This window comes from Cavia porcellus, unplaced genomic scaffold, assembly GCF_034190915.1.
Source record: "Cavia porcellus strain 051 isolate PalLab524CR breed Dunkin Hartley unplaced genomic scaffold, mCavPor4.1 scaffold_1, whole genome shotgun sequence".
NCBI lineage: Eukaryota > Metazoa > Chordata > Mammalia > Rodentia > Caviidae > Cavia > Cavia porcellus.
The window spans coordinates 234830108-234845416 of NW_026947484.1; the positions used below are offsets into that span (position 1 = coordinate 234830108).

General features: G+C 63.1%; 1 protein-coding gene across 7 annotated transcripts; it reads right to left on the reverse strand.

Annotated features, from left to right (window-relative positions):
* Nucleotides 1-409: 409 nt before the first annotated feature.
* On the reverse strand, nucleotides 410-14646 carry Garem2 (GRB2 associated regulator of MAPK1 subtype 2). Of its 7 annotated transcripts, XM_063231263.1 has the most exons (7): nucleotides 14351-14646; nucleotides 10793-10933; nucleotides 5957-6120; nucleotides 4280-5296; nucleotides 3386-3552; nucleotides 2813-2897; nucleotides 410-2446 (listed from the first exon to the last, which is right to left on the reverse strand). In XM_063231263.1, exons 1-7 carry the CDS (start codon nucleotides 14526-14528, stop codon nucleotides 1910-1912), a joined length of 2289 nt encoding a protein of 762 aa, XP_063087333.1. In that variant the 5' UTR covers nucleotides 14529-14646; the 3' UTR covers nucleotides 410-1909. The 7 variants fall into 7 exon arrangements, with proteins under 7 accessions (XP_063087333.1, XP_063087310.1, XP_063087311.1 ...); XM_063231240.1 differs by having other exon boundaries at nucleotides 410-2897; nucleotides 14351-14637; XM_063231241.1 differs by having other exon boundaries at nucleotides 410-2897; nucleotides 5957-6087; nucleotides 14351-14633.
* Between the last annotated feature and the right edge of the window lie 663 nt (nucleotides 14647-15309).

A 15309-nucleotide genomic window follows, 5' to 3' on the forward strand; every position in this document is an offset into this window, starting at 1 on the left:
CCGCCAAACACGGACCCTAGCACACACTCTGAGCTGGGGTTGTCGAGACAGCCAAGGGAAGGAGAGAAGTCGCTCCCTGCACCAAGCCTGCGAACAGGTTCATCCAGGGGTGTGCAGGGTGGGGGGGGTCCTGAGTGTCAGGCTTTCTCCAAGGCAGAAGATGAACCTGGTGCCAGCAGATGTCGGACCTCTGCTGTGTGGGTCTTCTCAGAACACTAGCAGGAGCTGTGCAGGGCTCTTGCGGGGCCAGGCAGGGGCTTACAGAAGACAGAGGGGCTGCCTTTGGGGACAGAGTGTTGTGCCACATGCACACCTTCCCAAAGCCCCTTCTGCTCAGGGGCATCCATACTGTCCCCCGGTCCCCCCAGGCTTCCAAGAGAAGGAAGCAGTCAATACCCAGAATGCTTCCTGCAGTCCTCGGTGGGCTAGCATTTATTTCACTAGTCCTTGAGGATTCAGTAAGCCGTCTGTGAGAAAACCCAGTATCTGAGCACGCAGTCTCTGCTCTACTCTGACTTCGCTCCCTCAGCTGGGGCAGGGATAAGGGTCCGGTGTCAGCATGGCTTAGCTACTCGCAGGAAGAAACAGGAAATAAATACCTAGGCAGACCAGTTAAGGCAGAAGAGAGGGCTGTCCACTCTGCGCACTGATACCAGCGGGTGGGAGGAGCAGTGTGCTCTGGCTGGGAGCCTGTACACAACGACCAGAGCACTGGATCCTACCCAGGTCGCCGTGCTCAAGACTGCTGGGCACTTGGCCAGGCAGTGGCACATATCTGTAGTCCCAGCTCCTGGAGAGGATGAGGCAGGAGGATTTTAAGTTTGAAGCAGCCTGGCCAATTTAGCAAGACCATCTCAAAACAGAAAATCTAAAAGAGCTGGGCAGGGATGGAGCTCAGTGGTAGAGCATTTGTCTGTCACGCACCAGGCCCTGGGTTCAATCCCCAGTATAAAGGAAAGGCTGAAAGGCACCAAGGTCTCTAGAGCGTGTCAACAGCACAGCACTGAGCTGCAGGAGTGAAAGGCAGTGTCTCCCAAGCCACAAGCTGCCATCTGCCCCGACTGTGCCCCATGCCAGTGCCAGGAAACCAGGGGAGGCCACCAAGCGCTCAGAGCCAAATGCCGGGGGCAAGAGATGATGGGAATGGGGGTTGCTTGTTTCTGGGATCAAGTGTCCTAAATCCAGCTGCTCTCCCCACACAGTCAGGAGACTGGAGTCCTAGCCAACAGGACAGACAGCAGGGACCCAGGGCACCAGGCGGCCAGGGAGCACCTGCCAGGTGCCCCAACCAGAGAAATCAGCAGCAAAACAGGGCTCTTCCCACGTCATCGCCCATGAAACGGGGCCCAGGCGTGAGGCCTCTGAGGTGCCGAGCACAGGTTAGTACTTGAGTCATCTGTGCTCAGGGTCAGGGACCTACCTCATGGACACCACGGGGGAAGAACGGCCACCCAGCAACAAGAAGCTGCACCCCTTACTGGGCATGGAGCACAAAGGCAGTGGGCACTTGGGAATCTGTGCTTGAATTATGGGCCATTTTCTTCCCATCTCTCTAACCTGAACCCATCTGCTGCAAAAGGGCTGCAGCAGGGCAGGGCAGGAAAGGTGATCCATCGCCGTGAAGGCCACTGCCTCACACACACACACACACACACACACACACACACACACCCTCTGAATCACAGGCCAAGTTCCCGGCAGTGCCTCCCCTCCCACACACCCTGCCCAGAGACAGCAGGTGCCCTGTGGGTCTGTGCATCGCTGAGCGGCTGCAGAGTGACTGGGTCCTGGTACAGAGTCTCCCTACAACAGGCAGGACCCCTCTCTCCAGGAGGGTGGTTCCCACAGACCCTCCACTGCTCCCAGAGCCCCATGCCAGCACTGCAGCGGTGCGGCCCGAGCTGGCAGCTCAGATCTTGGGCCGCCAGCCCTTGATGAACTGCATGATCTTCTTGACCTGCAGCTTGGTGAGGTGGAAGTCGTCAGCCAGGATGTCCTCGCTGAGCTGCACAAAGATGCTGCCGTCAATGCGCTCTCGGGCAAAGAAGTTCACCACGTCCTCCGCGAGCCCGATGAAGCGCAGGCTTCGGGAGACTTCCTCCAGGGAGAGCGCAGACAGGTCCGCAGGGGGCTGCCAGGAGGGGGTGTCCCTGGGACTGGCGAGAGTCCCTTCCAGGCACCCTTGGCTGAGAAAGAGGCGGGCTCCTCCTGCCTCAGAGCCCTGCAGAGCTGCTGGTGACAGTGGTGTGGGTGCCTGCCTTGGCACCAAACCATCGGGCTCAAAAACCTTGGGGGGACCAAGTGGTGAAAGGCGGGGTCCAGGCCCAGGTGCCCCCACAGCTCTGGGCTCCTGGCAGCGCAGCAGCCCAGGCTCCGGAGAGCTGCTCTGGCCCAGCTCGAAGGGATCCAAGGGCTCCAAGGCTGGCTCCTGCCACTCAGAGGTCGCCTGGGAAGTGGGCAGAACAGCGGAGTAGGCTCGACCTGGTGAGGCTGGTCCAGGGGAATGAGCAGGGCTGGAGGGAGCCAGGGAGCCCGAGGTGGCTGTGGGCCCAGCAGAGATCGCAGGAGGGCCCGAGGGGTAGCTGGGCCCAGAGAAAGGGTTGAGAGCCCCTAGTGGGGCAAATCGTTTCTGGGGGTGAGAGGACTTGAAAAGAGGCGGGCAGCCATGGTAGGTCTTGACCAGCGTGTCACCGCCCAAGAGGGAGGTGGTTCTCCCATTCAGAGGCTCTGCGAGGGCCCGTGAGGCCTGGCTGGGCTGTGTGGTTGTTGAGGGCTGGGGTCCCGGGGGTGGGCGGCTAGAAGAGTCGCCCACCTTGCAGTCTCCCCAGGTACAGGGGTAGCAATAGAGGGAGTAGGCATCCGGCGACGGGGAGCCACTGCCACTGCGGGAACCCGCCCTGTTGGCACAGACAAGAAAGGTAAGCAGAGCTGGAGGGCGCATTCTCAGGTCACACACACAGGGTCGCCAGCACACCACGGCTCCGCCAGGTCAGGCGCCAGGACTCTGATCAGGGCGGCCGTAGTGACATGCCTGCCCCCACGGCCTCAGACCTTTCCAGAGCGCCCTGGTCCTCCTTCCAGCACCACCAGCCCAGGTGAGAACAGGCAGCCGGAGCGACCAACTGAATTCAATAAAAAGGGCAGCAGCAAGGCGCCCTCTCTCCCCTTTCCGCTGCAGAGCCTGGTCAGAGGGCCTGGGCACCGGGCTCCCGCCCTGTCCCCACCACGCAGAGAAGAAACAGCGACGCAGGACGGCGCAGGGCACCGCAGGCCCCAGGCCCTTCCTCGGCTACTGCCTGCAACACAGGGACCCTGTGCCCCGAGAACCCCCCAGGTCGGACCCCAGCCTCGCGGCCCGAGAGCCAGGAGGGAGGGAGGGACTCACCCATCCGGGAGGCCGGAGGAGTAGTAGGAGAGGCTGGAGCTGGGCGAGTACACGGGCTGCAGCTTGGGGAAGCGGGGCGGCACAGGGGGGCTGCCCGCCGCCGGCCGGCCACCGCCGCCCCGGGGAGGCACAGGGGGCGCGTTGAGCAGGCGGCACTCCTCCTTCACCTGCGGGGAGAGCGTGGTGACCGGGCGGGCTCCCGGGCTGGGACGTCCCCGCCCGCACTCGCAGCCGCCAGCGGGGAGTCTGCGCTGGGCACGGCGACCCCCTGAAACAAGCATCCGCCCTGCCCTGCCCCCCAGCTGCCCGCCCCCTCCAGCCTGCCTGTTTTATCCCCCGCACGCTGTCTCCGGCTCCCCCAAAACGCAGTGAGGGAAACGGGAAAACGCGGGAGGGCAGCCGCCTTCCTTTCCGGAGGAAAAGGAGAGTGAAAGGAAACTGAGAGCCGGGCGCCAGGGAAAAGGCCCTGGCATCCGGATGCCCTGCGGCTCATGCGCCCCAAATGCTCCCCGCGGGGTGCCGACAGGCTGCGGGTCGGGTAAATGTGGGGGGATGAACCAGGTCTCGAGGTGCGGAGCGGGCAGGCGCGGGACGCCAGGGTCCCCGGACCTACTCCCCGCACAGCCCACGGGTCCCCTCTGCGGAATCTTCCGGAAACCCGTGTGCAGGCTCACCCCGAACTCTCAGGCCGGGCCCGGCTGAGCCCGGACCGTCCACGCCGCTGCCCTGGTTCCTCCCTGCCAACCCCCGCCCCTTCGGCTCCCGTCCTCTCCTTCCCTGCGCCCCTCTGCCGCCCTCTCGCCCCGGGACTGGGCTCTTCGGCCCCCCGAAAAGCGGACCCGGCCCGCTCCGCGCCCCGTCCGTCGGTGGGCGACGCGGCGCGGGCTCACTCACCGCCTCGGACTTGGGAGGGACGGGCGGCGGCGGCGGCTCCGGCTCGCGACCCGGCGGCGGCGGCGGCGGCGGCGGCGGGGCGGCCCCGAAGGAGATGAGGTCGGGCGCGGGCGCCGGCGCCGGGGGCGCCCACAGCTCCTCGTAGGGGATCTCGGGCGCGCCCGCCCAGTCGGGGCTCACGTACTCCTGCTCGCCGTCGCCAGGGGGCGCCGGAGGGCCCGGGCCGGGCGCGCGGACGGGGCCGGGGGCGCGCGGCGCGGGCAGGCAGAGGCGCGCGCGGCGCGGGCTGGCGCAGTCCTCGGCCAGCTCGGCGGGCGCCTCGCGCACGGCCGTGGAGTACTCGTCCGGGTCGAAGCGCTCGCGACAGTAGGAGGCGCTGTCCCGCACCAGGCGCTCGACCCGCGGGTCCCCGGCCAGCAGGCCCTGCGGCAGCGCGAAGCGCGGCGTGTCGGTGAGCAGCAGGAAGTGCAGCGGCGCCGGGCCCTCGCGGCGGAGCGCCAGCCCCAGCACCACGGTCTTGGAGATGATGCTGACCAGCTTGTAGCAGTGCCCCTCCCGCACCGGGTGCAGGTCGTAGGGGTTGCGCGGTGGCCGGCTGGGCACCAGCACGTTCACCGGCAGCCGCACGCGCTCGATGATGGCGCGCACCGTGTGCTCGCCCTCCTGCATCTGCAGCTCCAGCGGGCTGCGCGTGCTGAAGCGGCCCTGGCACTGGAAGGGCAGACTCAGGCTCTCGTTGGTGCGGTGGTTCATGCAGATGAGGCAGGGCATCTTGCCTTTGACAGGCCTGGTGCCCCCGCCGCCGCCCGCCGTCCCCGCGCCTCCCGGGCCGCAGCCGCCCACCCCGGCCAGCGCCCCGGCGCGGCCTAGCTTGCGCAGCAGCGTGGTGAAGCGCGAGCGCTCCTTGGTAGTCTTCGCACACAGTATCTCCGCCTGGCCCATGAGTGTGAGCTCATCGCCCGCGTGCAGCGTGAAGTTGTACACCTCGCTGTCCTCGCTGAACTCGCCTGACACCACCTGGGGACACCGCAAGACCTTAGCCAGGTCCCGAAGAAAGCCACAAGCCAGCCCAAATGGAGGGCACTGGCCTGGCCAGGCCGGGCCAGCAGACTCGAGTCCCATCTGGGGAGGCCAAGGTGTCACTGTGCAAACTTTTTTTTTTTAAGCTAGTCAAATTTAGCAGTGGGGGTGGGGGGGTGTTGTATGTCATTGTGCAAACTTACAGGCTTCCTGCTAGACCCTTAGTTGCCTCCTGTGACAGCTCTAACAAGAGTTGCTATGGCATTAAAGACTGTGAGCATAGGGAGGTACTCCGAGAGCATTTGGTAAATGGCAGTTTTATTACACTGTCTTTACCAACTGGGGAGTAATAACGCTCTGCCCATCCATAAAGGCTACTGTGAAGAGAACGGAAACAATGGCTCAGGGAAAGGGTCTGTGAGCAGAAAAGCGCTCTGTGTGCACAGCTGGGGCCCCCACAACCATCCCACACCCACAGACACCTGGGCAGCCACCCTGAAAGGCCTCCAATCCAAGTCAGGGCTGCCCCTGCTTCTGACATGGCCCAACTGTCTCAGCTCTCCCTCCCCACCCAAACGGTAACCTTCCAGCCAGAATCCAGTTACCCCTCAGAGAAGGGGCTGTGAGGACACCACACCTGGTGCCACAAGGACTGACCTTGACGCTGAAGGTGATGGCTTCCATCACAAAGATGCGGTCGGGGAAGACACTGGCCACCTCCTCCACGCTACTGAAGTACCTCACCGGCTCCCGCACATCCCGGGCCTGCTCCAGGAGCTTGAACTTCCCTGCACAGGGGCATTCAAGGTGCAGAGCCAGGCCTGGCTGCATCAGAGAGCCCGAGTCGTCCCTGCTTCTTGGTTCCCTCATCTCAGCTAGTCCCTCTGGAGCTCATGTTTGCAGAAGGGTAGGTGTGCGTTGTATGGGCAGACGAGCAGGGAGCTGGCCATCTGGCTCGAGTCACAGAGAGCACTGAGCAATGAAGCCCAGCACAGAGCTTGTGGGTGTGTGACAAGACCACACTGCCTGCCCAAGGACCTGGCTGCAGACTGACCCCAGCACTGGGACACACAATAGGCCTCTTGTTCAAGCATCCAGGTGGCGTCGGGGATGCTGACACCTAGCTCGGTCCCAGCCTGCCCTCTGACTTGCTGTGACCCTAGCTAAGCCCCTTCCCTTCTCTAGCCTCTGACCTTCCCTGCAGATGCTGAAACAGATCACCTGGGTCCTGCCTGGCTGCAGCTTCCTGCACAATACGCTGGGTTGCTGATCTGCACTGATGCCCTGGACAAACCAGAGCCCAGCCCCAGATCCCAGAGACAACTCTGACCCCAGCTGTGTTTCCAGATCCTGCCACTGTCCAGCACTCAGTCCCTCTGTGCCCAACACCCTGGGAGGTACTCTCTTAACCAGAGGTGCAGGCCATGTCCTGGCTGACTTAGAGGATGCCCCAGTAGACAGAGTCTTCGAAGAAGCAGTGCTAATCCATGAAGCTGACACCTTGTTCAGACTCTCTCACCCCGCTGGCCACATGTTTTCTGTGCCCACCCACATGAGCACGAAGACAAGCTGTGAGCCACCCCAGCATGGGGTGGACAGCCTCTTCCCAAGCTGTCTACAGTAGGAAGAGCCTTGGATAGGTAAGGAAACAACAGGCCGAGCAGGAACAGGTGGCCCTTCCACTCCTGCAGGTCCCTGGATCGTGCTTCAGTCTCAGCTCACTCCCCCCAAACTGTGCTGACCGACTGGCCATATGTGAGTCACAACGCCGGGCCCTTCAGAGGTCACAGCTCTGTAAAACAGCACGTGCCCCAGGAAATGCAGACTCGGTGGGAGAGACCGTGAGTCCCCAAAGATGGCAAGATGTGACAGGTGCTAAGACTCACAGCAGGAGAGCTGGAAGACGGCAAGGCTAGGAGTCACCCGCCCAGCAGACTGTGAGGGGGACCCCTCAGTCCACCTGGCAGAAATGACCTGAGCAATTTCACGGACACAAAAGCCAACCACCCGCCCCGAGTCATGCATGACTGAGGGGAGGAAATGAGCAGGAGCAGACAGCAGCAGGCCTGGGACCAGGCTTTCGTCTGTGAGATCCGTTAAAGCGATCTGAGCAAGAAAATACCACGAGCCAGACTGAACTCCATGAAGGTACCTGGGAGAGAAGTCGAGTACACAGCCCAGTACCAAGCTCCAGAGAAGAGTCAAGGAGCAGCCGAGACCAAACAGGCCGCAAGACATTGTCAGGAAGGCCCCTCAGACACAGGGCTGAGGCACTGCAGGGGGCAGTGGGAGAGATGGGACAGGACGGTGCCCAGGGGCCCAGGGAGGGCACGCAGGTGCAGGCAGTGGGCCCAGAGCTGGGGCCCCTGGTCAGAGCAATGCCTGCACACGGCGGCTTGGGGCAATGAAGGGGAAGAGCTGAGGGATCTAAATCTAGGGCATTCACATCCCAGAACCCCCCCCCCCCAATGTGCTCCTAGCTGCTCGCGCGTGCGCGCACACACACACAGCACCATTTAGTACAGTGCCGAGAAGGGTACTCCTGGAGCCCCCAGATCCCACCCAGAGACCCAGACTAAGCCGGCTGGGGGCGGATGAGAAGAGCAGAGGGAGCATCCATGGTGCAGAGCATGAGCACCAGGAACCTGGGCGGGGGTGGGGACTGGGAAGGGCCACCTGGTCCTCTCCCTGGACACACAAGGCTTCCCATGCCACGGCTGGAAGGGACTTCCCTGAGCTTTTCAGGGACAAAATGGGGTGAGACAGCAGGACGTGTGCCCACACCTAAGCTGAGCAGCCCCTTCCCGTAGCCACACAGCCCCCGAACCTGAGTGGCCGTAGACAGAGAAATGCCACTGCCCCCTGTAGGGAGAAGGGAGCCTGCGGAGGATGTGGCTGGGAAGATCGATGTAACCATGGCACCCGGCACAGTCCCTGGATGCCCAGTGCCGGCCATCACAGACGGGAGGGAGGAAGGAAGGAAGGGAGACCCCCGGGGAGCCATGCTCCGGCCGCTGGAAGCCTTCTCCCCAGCAGCTTCCTCGCTGCCTTCCTCCACATCCCCAAATCACTGCAGCAACTGTGCCACCCTGCCCTGCCCTGCCCTGCCCTGCCCTTCCCCATCCTGACCACCAGAACACTCTCCCAAAGAAGTCTAAGCTTTATTTATTTACTTTGCAGATACGGGGGAGCAAACCCAAGGCCTTTACTCTGAGCTACATTCCCTGCAACAGTCCCTACTTTTTTGTGACACAAGGGTCTCAGTAAACAACTTACTGCAACAGCCTGGGCTCTATCTGTGACCCTCCTTGAGTGCTAGGTTAGAGCTGTGCATGAATACACTCGGCCAGCATGGCCTTTGCTGGCAGACCAGACCTGGGTGAATGCCAGCTCTGCCACCGGCCTGTTCTGGGATCTCAGGCAAATTAACCTCTCTGAGGTGCAGTTTCCCACCTGTGAAATGGAAGCACACCATGGGGCTCCCGGGCGCATCCACAAGTCCGATGCCGGGCACAAGACCAATGCTCTGGAACTGGCACCCAGCCTGGGGAAGAGCCCTGGTCCCCAGCCCCTCTGCAGCCCTATCAGGCACTGTCCCAGATGGGCCAGGTCTCCCTGCCTCCCGCAGCAACGGGCAGCAGCCTGGAGACTCAGGTCACTGGGCAGCACCCCAGCCCCACCCCACCTCCACTCCCCCACCAGGCAGAGCCATTATTAATTCATCGGAGCGCTGGGCTGGAGCCTGCGCTCAGGGCCTCCTGGAGAACCACGGCAGGCCGCTGCCCTCCCCTTCCTCTCCCCTCCCCCACACTGGCCGCAGTGAGACTGCACTCTGCAAGCCAGCTGTCACCGCTGCCCGCTGGTACACAGCACACAGAGTCACCTAAAGACACACAGGACAGGCACTGGGCTCACAGTTCTTTCGGGAACTTTGCGTCTCACTTGCCTCCAGTTTGAATGACACAACCAAAGTCATGTTTCTTTTGGTGAAGACGTTCCCCAAATTTTGTTTATTTTTTTTTTCCCAAGACCTGGAATCTGACCCTGACCCCATGCCAGATTCCAGGTTGGGACACTTCTAGCTTGAGCAGGCCCCCAAGGGCTGCAGGTCCGAGTCAGAAAGACCAGCTGTCAGGGGGACAGGGGGTCTGGAGGCACTGACCTGTAGGGCCACGGAGCCAAAGCCTGAGGACAGCTTGTGCCCTGTGGACGCAGGGAAGTCCGAGGCACAGGGGCAGGGGCCTCTGGAGGGAATCGTTCCCAGTTTTGCTGGGGCAGGGGTGGCAGTGTCACACAGCGGTGAACACTAACAGAACTGCCAGGCATGGTGACACACGCCTGGAATCCTAACACTCTGGGAAGCTCGGGCAAGATCACAAGTTCTACACCACATAGCAAGTTCAAAGCCAGCCTGGACCATCGTAGGATCCCATCTCAAAAAGCAAAACACAAAACCCAGCTAGCTTCCGAACCCCTGGAGCTTCAGTCTGAATTAAAGGAAAGGGGTAGCTTGACTCAGGGTAGCTGTGAGGATGAGCTGACATCTAGCCCAGTCTAGAAGGTAGGCATGGCCCCTGAACCACCAGACTCCTATTCCTCCCCTGCAAGGGCGACAGCTTTGAATTCCTGGTGAGGGACAGCATCTGCAGCCCAGCAGCTGGGACACCTGAACCGTGGCCCCTGTCCTGCCTTTCTCACTGTGTATTCTGGGCAGTTCACTGCTCTCTTTAGGCCTTGGTATGCAGGCTATCTTCTTCAAACAAACTCCTTTCTATAAGTATCATTCATAAAACACATAAAAGCTCGCTAGAATAACCTTTAGAAGTCTAAGACATTAACATTTACTTATAAAACCAATCTATGGTAACAGCTTGACACAAACCCTGGGCGGGTGGGGCATCAGAGGTCAAGGGGAGCCAGAAATCAGCCTGAGAACCCTTGGTTTCTGAAGTTTTTCCTTTCTTCAGGAGCAGGGGTTCTGGAAACGGAACCCACATTCTACGCAAGCGCTCTACCCCTGAACAACACTGAACAGCCCCCCAGTCCTTTCATTTTCTGAAGTTTGACTACATAACACTGAGAAGAACCTGGCAGAAGACAATCTCATTGTACAAAAAAGAGACAGAGAGAGCAGACAGACACAGAGACAGAGAGACAAGAGAGAAACAGGACTGGAGAGGGATGGGGAGAGAGACAGAGCACACTGGTGGTTTTCAGCTAGGGGTAAGATTTGATTTGCAGCAATTTGGGATGAGAGCCACTTGGAAGTCTGTCTTGAAATGTGAGGCAAGGCTTATAAACCTGTGAGCCACTCCGCAGAAACCCAGGCTCTACAGAAAAGCACAGAAACTAAATCTAACCCTAGCCACGCCCACCAGCCGTGGCAGGTGATCACCAACACCTCGAGCTCAGTGTCCCCCTCTACATGTGGCTCAGTCCTTCCCGCCTCCACCCCTCCTGTACCGTATGCCACCTGTCCAGGGCTGGGCGTACCTGGGTACTGCAGGGGGATGTCGATCTTGGGCCCAATGACATAGTGGCCCTCCTCCAGTGTGTGGGCTGTCACCGTTGTCCACTGGCGGCAGGAGTGGATAAGCAGGATGTCTCGCTCACTGACCCCCTCAGCGTATTCCCCTGGGAAAAGAAAAGCAGACAGAGGAGGAGGGAGGGGAAGGGGGGGTTAGAGGGGGCAGGAAAAATCTGCGGGGGGGGGACTCATCTCCTCACCAAGACCCTGCCTGGGGACAGCTCCGCACCGTCCCTGTCCAGGTCAGCACTACCCAAGGGACAGGCGGGCTGCCAGCTGTGGCCTTCCGGCTGTTAGGCTTGAGCCTCCCAGGGGCTCTAACTCCACATGGGGCCTTAACAACCAGCCCAGGCGTGGCCCCCATTTATCATTAGATCACACACTGCCCTGCCCCCTGGTGGAGCTGGGGGTGGGGGCTCCCAGAGAATGAGTCCAGCTAGCCCTGTCCTCCAGGTACCCTCAGGCGCCTGGGGACATAGTAAGAAGCAAGTTTGATCCGTGTGGCTGGGGTGGGGAGCAGAGGCTTAGGCTGGGGCCGGGGGACAGAGAGTACCACGTCTCAGGACCAAACCCATTCACACCAGCAGGATCCTTGATCTCCAAGCCTGGGCCTAGGAGAGGTGAGCAGAGCCTTGCTAGGCAGCAGAGAGGGCTGAGAAGGGACAGTCCCTTGGAGTCCTCACTGTGGGAGCTCTCACAGTCACAGAAGGCTCAGTTCAGAACAACAGGGCTCACGGAGTTGACTGGAGGCCCTAAGCTGCCACAGCAGCTTCCTATGCTAAGGAGATCTCGAAAGACAGGAGAGGAGCCCAGACACCCCTAGATTTTGTAGGCAAGGTGGGAGCCCAGTCCAGGGAAAGCAGCCTGGGGCAGAGGTGTTGGGAGTTGGGAGAGGCCTGGGCCCAGCAGGCTTCAGCCCCAGCAACGGTTTCCAGGGGAGCAGGAAGGGCAGCCCAGCTTCCAGCAAGGGGCGTCTCCTGGATGCAGCTGGCAGAGAGTGGGGGCGGGGTACACCTCACCCTCAGCTGCACAACTTCAGATACTGTACAGTGGGCTAAATCTCCGCCAGCCAACCAAACCCCAAACGCTTTAGTCAGACGGCTGGCACTCCATAAAGTGCGGGCACACTGGATGGGGAGGGGGCTTCAAGACTTGCAGGATGGGCTTTGTTCCCACTGTGCACTGTGCACACACGTGTGTACACGTGTGTGTACATGTGTGTATGCAGGGTGTTTTGTCTTGAGTCTTCATCCTTGTTGTCTCTCCTCCTAAGGCACAGGACCTCTTTCCAGAGCTTGCCTAAGCCCAGTCACTCTTCCACGGGGATACAGGCCAAAGCCACACCAGCAGCAATGGCCGTAATCACCAACAGTTCAGCCACTGCAACCCCATGGGAACAGGTACTTGTCACCCGAACCGTACAAGCCATTCTCACGGTTCCACCAAGAGCCCCGCCCCCGCCTCCCTTCTGTGCACAGGCACACAGAAATCTTCAAGGACACAATTTTGACCACACATCCAAACTACAACGAAGACCACAGCCGTAGACAGTCTCCTGCTGGGTGCTGGTGCTGTCACCAGCAGCAGGGCCATCAAACGATGGCTCTGCACCTTTGTTAGGCAGGGACACCCTCCCTCCTCAAGGAACCTGCAGCTCAGGAAGACAAGAAGCTGAGCTTTGTAACGAGGTGCACAGCAGGAAACAAGACAGAGCTGCCCCAAATGTCAAGGGACCCCAAAAGAGCTCTAGGCAGAATGAAGGGCTCAGAAAAGACCCCCAGGTGGGGAGAAGTCAAAGAAGACTTAGAATAGCCAGGAAAAAACCTAGGGTGGCCTAACGCGTTCACATAGGGATACAGCCTTGCAACGACAAGGACAGTGTCACGATCACACGTGAACTATGGCGTGACGACCCCACGAGCCGAACTGCCAGGCACCCCTGCCCGACGGGAGGGTCTGGGGGCCCCCACGAGCCCGCTCCCTGTGCCCCCTGGTTGCTGGGCGGATCGGAGCAGAGGCTGCCGGCCCGAGAGCGGCGCTCCAGGCGCCCCATTAGCATTCAGGGAAGCGAGTGTGCCAACGCGGGCCAAACCCCTATTCTTCTCACACACAAAACCCCGGGCCGGGCTGCCAGCCTGGCTCCTTCCCCTCCCCCAGCCGAGCCGCCCCCTCCCCCCAACGGTCCCCTGTCCAGCAGCCTCCGGGCGCCCCGTTTTCCAGTCCCCACGCACGGTCCCATCAGCAGAGCAGCTGGGGCTCGGGACCCCGGGAGAGGTGGGACGGGAGGTGGCGGAGGCGGGGTCCCGGGGTCGCTCGCTGCCCGCCGGCCACTGCGAAGGTCTCGCCTGCCCGGACGAGGCCGACTAGCGGGGCGCCGAGAAAAGCCCAAAAGGGGTCCGCGGGGAGGGACGAGGTCGGATCCCCAGAGACACGAGAGGATGGAGGTGAGAGGTGGAGGACAAAGGAGAGGGGGCGCGGCCGCCGGGGCAGGGCGCGGGAGGGCGCCCCGACGTGGCGGGCGCGGACACCAGGCCGGCGAGCCTGCCCCGGCCCGGCCGAGCCGTCCGCGGGGGGACCCGGGGGCTCGGGCTCCGGGAAGGCGCGCGGGGAGTCGGCCGGCGGCGGCTCGCGGGCCCGCTCCTCTCCTCCCGCTGCCGCCCGAGGCCCGCCGAGCCCGCTCCCGCCGGCCGCCCTACCTGGCCCGAGGCAGGCGAGCGTGGGCAGGCGGCAGCGGCTGACGATGAGGTCGAGCGGGAAGGCGCCCATGCTCCAGCGCAGGCCGGCCAGCCCTGCCGCCAGCTTCTCCATGGCATGGGCGCCCCGGGGCCGCCGTCCCGGCGCCCCGACGGCCAGTCCCGCGCGGCCGGGGCTCCGTGCCCGCCGCCGCCTCCGGGGCGCTCCCCGCCTGCAGCGGGACGGGCCGCGGGCGTCACGTGGGCGGCCTCCCGCGCCCCCGCCCAGGCCCCGCCCCGCCCCCCGCCGCGCCAGGGTCCCGCCCCCCGCGCCCCCCTGCAGCCCCCTGCGCCTCCCAGCGGCCCCGCGCCCCCCGCGGCCCTGCGCCCCCCTCGCACCCCCCTGGGCCCCCCTCGCACCCCCCTGGGCCCCCCTCACCCCCTTGACCCCCCGTGGCCCCCGCGCCCCCCTGCAGCCCCCTGCACCCCGCGCCCCCTCGCACCCCCTACACCGCCTGCGCCCCCCTGCACCCCCCTGCACCCCCTGCGCCCCCGCCGCCCCCTCGCACCCTCTCCGCCCCCTCGCACCCCCCTGCGGCCCCCGCACCCCCTGTGCCCCCTCGCGCTCCCCCTGCACCCCCTACATCCCCTACACCCCCTGTGCCCCCCTGCACCCCCTGGACCCCCTGTGCCCCCCTGCGCAGCGCCGCGCTCCGCTGGCTGCCGGGTGACAGCGGTGGCGGAGGACACCGAGCCGGAGCCTAGAGGGAAACGCAGAAGGACGAACGCGGCGTCTGCGGGTGGGATGCGGCTGCCTCTTTCCGCCGCGGCCGAGTGTCCGGCGCCCTCTACCTGCCGGGAGCCGCGCCCGGGGCCGGTCCTGGCCGGCTGTGCGACCTCCGCTCTCGGAGCCGGGAGAGGCGGACTCCTCCTGAGCCCCAGCTGGCTTGTGGGCAAACTGCAGCCCGGCGACGGCAGGTGGACAGCCGGGCGTGAACCGGGGCTGATGAGGAATCCCGGCGCCTGACATCACCCCGGGCCCGGCGCAGCGCTGCGCGGTGCGGCGCCTGTCGCCAGATTGTCACTTGTGCTTCTGTCCATTTTAGAAATGAGGAAACTGAGGACTGGGCTCCTGTCTCGTCCTGTCCCTGTCCTTGTCCCTGTCCCTGTCCCTGTCCCTGTCCCTTCTTCGCTCTCATCCACTAACTCCCCCACCTTTCCTCTTGGTGCCTGCTCTCCTCCTTCCAAGCCCAGCCTGGAAGCTGCACCTTCCCGGCCCCCAGCCCGGCTCCGTCCTCGGGGTGCCTATAGCGCCCTCTGCAGGTGCTCGGGGGCTGGCGCAGCCCTTAGCGAGCTGCGCTGACTGAGTGGGCAGCGAGCTGGCCAAGTAGCCCTTGGCCCCCCGAGAGGCTCCGCGGACTCGCGTCCCCGGCCTCCGTATCCTGGGGAGACCTTCGCCGAGCGCACACAAAACCTTCCTTTCGAGGTGACAGGCACCCGGCCTGAGCTCCAACACGAGGGCCCCGGCCAGGATGAGCCAGCTCCTCCAGGGAGGAGGTACTGGGGAGCACTGCAGGCAGGCCAGAGGAGGAGTGGCGGCGGCCAGAAGGCGGCTGCTGACCCCACGCCGGGCTGCCCGCTTCCCCAGCCCAGCCCCGGGCACACCACTGCCACAGGAGATGGCCGCACCCGCTTCAGCCAGCCCAGCGACTTCCAGGGACCTGAGGGACAAAGCTGTCCACTGGACCCTTTTCCAGGGAAGTGCAGAGAAACACGGCAGAAAGGACAGAAACAGTAAACCGAGGTGAGAG

What these genes read in the sequence shown, in the direction of transcription:
- Garem2 (XM_063231240.1), bottom strand. Translation starts at nt 14,528, where the DNA reads ATGTCAGGCGCCGGGATTCCTCATCAGCCCCGGTTCACGCCCGGCTGT. An exon ending in TCCCTCCCAAGTCCGAGGCG is followed by an intron (nt 3,553 to 4,279) that starts GTGAGTGAGCCC and finishes CTCTCCCCGCAG; the next exon opens with GTGAAGGAGGAGTGCCGCCT. An exon ending in TCCTCCGGCCTCCCGGATGG is followed by an intron (nt 2,898 to 3,385) that starts GTGAGTCCCTCC and finishes CTGTGCCAACAG; the next exon opens with GGCGGGTTCCCGCAGTGGCA.